This window comes from Adelges cooleyi, unplaced genomic scaffold (assembly GCF_023614345.1).
Source record: "Adelges cooleyi isolate 19-005CV unplaced genomic scaffold, UGA_ACOO_1.1 ACOO_flye_CR_arks_rails_tigmint_CR_PRNA_22, whole genome shotgun sequence".
Lineage (NCBI taxonomy): Eukaryota > Metazoa > Arthropoda > Insecta > Hemiptera > Adelgidae > Adelges > Adelges cooleyi.
The window spans coordinates 25106-28277 of NW_026095882.1; the positions used below are offsets into that span (position 1 = coordinate 25106).

At 31.2% G+C, this 3172-nt stretch overlaps 1 protein-coding gene across 1 annotated transcript; it reads right to left on the reverse strand.

The window, feature by feature from the left end:
• Positions 1–306: 306 nt before the first annotated feature.
• Positions 307–2694, reverse strand: LOC126835102 (uncharacterized). Its single transcript, XM_050567400.1, has 5 exons — positions 2375–2694; positions 1970–2194; positions 1380–1497; positions 768–810; positions 307–426 (listed from the first exon to the last, which is right to left on the reverse strand). The coding sequence occupies exons 1-4, from the start codon at positions 2692–2694 to the stop codon at positions 772–774; spliced, it is 702 nt and encodes a 233-aa protein (XP_050423357.1). The 3' UTR covers positions 307–426; positions 768–771.
• Between the last annotated feature and the right edge of the window lie 478 nt (positions 2695–3172).

Sequence of the window (3172 nt, forward strand, 5' to 3'; positions counted from 1 at the left end):
TTAGCAAAACATTTATTGAGTAATAAAAGAGTTGGCATGACAGGGTGTAACAATATAATTAATTGCTGTTTTGGAAATAGCAATACATTTGAAAACGACTTAAAATCAATACCAAATGCTTTGCACAATACGATTTTATTGATAAAAATATCTAGCTCTTAAAAAGTCAAAAAATATAGGGTATGTCGGGTTAGATTTGCTTCAATAGTTTTAAACTTTAAAGGGTCTAAACTCAATTAGCAGACAACCGTTGTTGAGATTATTTTGGAAAAATTTTTAAAGAAAATTAAATCCCATTAATTTATTGTACAATAATTTCTGTAATTTTTACATTAGATTATAATATATTCGATTAATATTTGAGACATGTTAGACATGTATATTTTTGATATCAAATTCTAGTTTCTCCGTGTTGGTCTTTGGAGTCTGAAAAAAGTACAAAAATTGTTATAAATGAATATGAGTTTGGTTTTTGGTTGTTCCTGGTAAAAACTATACTTATATTTTACTACCAACCTTTATTATTATTTTAATTACTGCAGAACTTTCCTGTAGCTTACTATTTTTGCAACACTAACATGCACCAGTTTATGGATAAACAAAAGTAAGAAAAGTTAAAGCCTTTAAGGAGCCACTAAAGATAGATTAGGGTAGGTTAGGTTTATTTAAAAGGGTTTGAAGGGTCTAAACTCTACAAGATAAACATTATACCGTTGTTAAGGTTATTTTGAAAACATTTCAAGAAAAATAAGTAATAATTAACATACCTTGTTAATTTATTTTACACGTAGGTATGTTGTCTAGAATAGTCTGAAAAAAACATACATAAAGTGTTAAAAAAATGGATATGACTTTGGTTTTTGGTTGTTCCTGGTAAAAACCGAATATATTTTATTAGCTACTTTTCTTATTATTTTCACGTTACATTTTATTAAAATAATGCTATGTAAATCAAAAAAAGTACTTTAAAGGAATGAAAATTATGAAATATTTAACTTGTAATTATTGCAATGCAATTGATTACCTCATAACTTGTACATAGACACTTTAATTAATGCTTTTAAACATATTTTCACTAAGTGAGCTTATGGGAAAAAAAATGTAAGAAAACCTTAAACCTTAAAGAAGCCACTAATGATAGATTGGAGTAGGTTAGGATTATTTAAAAGGGTTTGAAGGGTCTTAACTCTACAAGACATACCGTTCTCTAACTGCGTTGAATTTATTTGGGAAAATTATTAAGGAAAAAAATAGGTTGCAAAGGTAATTTATTGTACAGTTTCTGTATACTTCATATTTCTGTATTCTCATTCTTTGTTAACAGACGTGCTTACTCTGTTTCATTCCTACTTAATTTGAATACTATTAATTATACTTACATGGCCGGAGCTTTCAGGAAGATCATTGAACGGTTTATCTTTATCGCGAAACAATATCATACCTATTTTTTCTTCATAATAGGTGTTTTCTACAAGTTTCATTTTAATTTCGGATGCGCTAAAATATAATAATAATAAACACTTTATGATAGAGCGTCTCTCAAAGTATTTACAGTTTTATAGTTTTCTATTTAAACAAATTATTTGTCTATGTTTTTTTACAATATTGTAAAATTTAATTATAGTCACACATTGAAATAATATTATTATTATTTGGCCACGTAGGCCATGTATGAAAGTCAAGTGGACATATCAAGAGTCTTCCTAATCGAGTCAGGATACCAAACCAAATAGAGAAAATCTTCAAAGTAGTCTAAACAACAGCGATGGTTTTAAAAAGTTAAAGAGGATTTGAAAAAATGCAACCAATGTACCCAAATCCATCTATCTCGTGTTTGCCCTTCTAGACTCTCCCCATTCTCTTCCAATCCACCGATCAAAAAGTATCTCGACTAATTCATTCTTCTTCCCGGGAAGTTTTTTAAATTCTTTATTTATATAATAGCATGTAATAATATTTTATATCATACCGTCCATAGCTGTTAAGGCCATAAATGTGAGTTGCTTCGGTAGTATTTTCAAAATCCGTTTTAAAACCAGAAATCTCAAATTCCAAATTCTCTACGAAGCAACCCGAAGCCATAATATCGGAATACGCTGGCTGTTTTCCCGGAATCGATTTTGTAAAATCTCTGTACATTTCCGAATTAAGGTCTCTTCCCTCCAAGTATGGCACAGGTGCGGTACTTTCTCGACTAAACAAGAAACACAAAGTACAAAATACATACTATTCAGATCACGAGGTGGATATTTGGGAGACACAAAAGATGATGTTTAATGTGTTTTGTATTTTGTACCTTAAGATTAAGTTTAAAGTTACAAAATACAAGATGCATGTTACTTGAAAGACAAAATTAGAAAAGTATTTTTAATACTTGTGTTGTAGATGCTGCCCATCATAGTTGGCCTCTTTGGCCTTCATTTCATCAAAATGCACTAGAAGCCCCATGAAATCTCCGCGGACTCCTGTTGTTAGGGATTCGAAGTTCTTTTCAAAACTGCTGTCGTGTGGTACGCACTTGTTTTTGTTGAAACTGTCCAACAACTGAATCACCTCATTTAGAACACAGGCGAGTTCGTTAAGAGTGTCGATAAACGGTATGTTATATTGGTTTGTAAACCTCGTTTTTATTACTTCAGTATAGATTTTGTAATTGATTTTAAACCGATATTCTTCTCGATGAATCCTGCCCATAATTTGTGAAGATCCTGCTTTGGCTTACTATCGAATTGGTGAACTGCTAATATTTTATGGACGCCTATTTCTAGTTTAATGTCAAAGTCTATTATATTCCTGACCCACTGTATCGAATCATATATTTTTTTAAAATGTCCATTTTTATGTAATGTATTAATGTCGAAATTCGAAAAATGTAGTTCCATATGATTTAAGGCCCAGTTGATGTTGCATTTGTGCTCCCACAGCTCCTGAAATATTAAATAAGCGGTTATGCTAGCGTACCTCATTAAAGTACATTGATAAGCTGATTTGATTATGCTGCGGATCGATTCAAATTCCTCCACAGTACTGTCGTCAGCAATTTGCATAAAATAGTCCACAGTGTCCTTAACGTCAACAGGAGTTTTAGTACTATCGATAACGCTGTAAAATATTTGCTGGTTCATAGCTTCGTCCCATTCCTTAGTTGGGTTTTGGCGGTTATAAATGTCTT

Bases quoted from the DNA above. Each gene is read 5' to 3' on its own strand.
- LOC126835102 (XM_050567400.1), bottom strand. From the start codon at position 2,694: ATGGGCAGGATTCATCGAGAAGAATATCGGTTTAAAATCAATTACAAA. The intron at 2,195-2,374 runs GTATTAAAAATA...TTTCTTGTTTAG, and splicing joins GGGCAGCATCTACAACACAA to TCGAGAAAGTACCGCACCTG. The intron at 811-1,379 runs GTAAGTATAATT...TGTTTTTTTCAG, and splicing joins TTCCTGAAAGCTCCGGCCAT to ACTATTCTAGACAACATACC.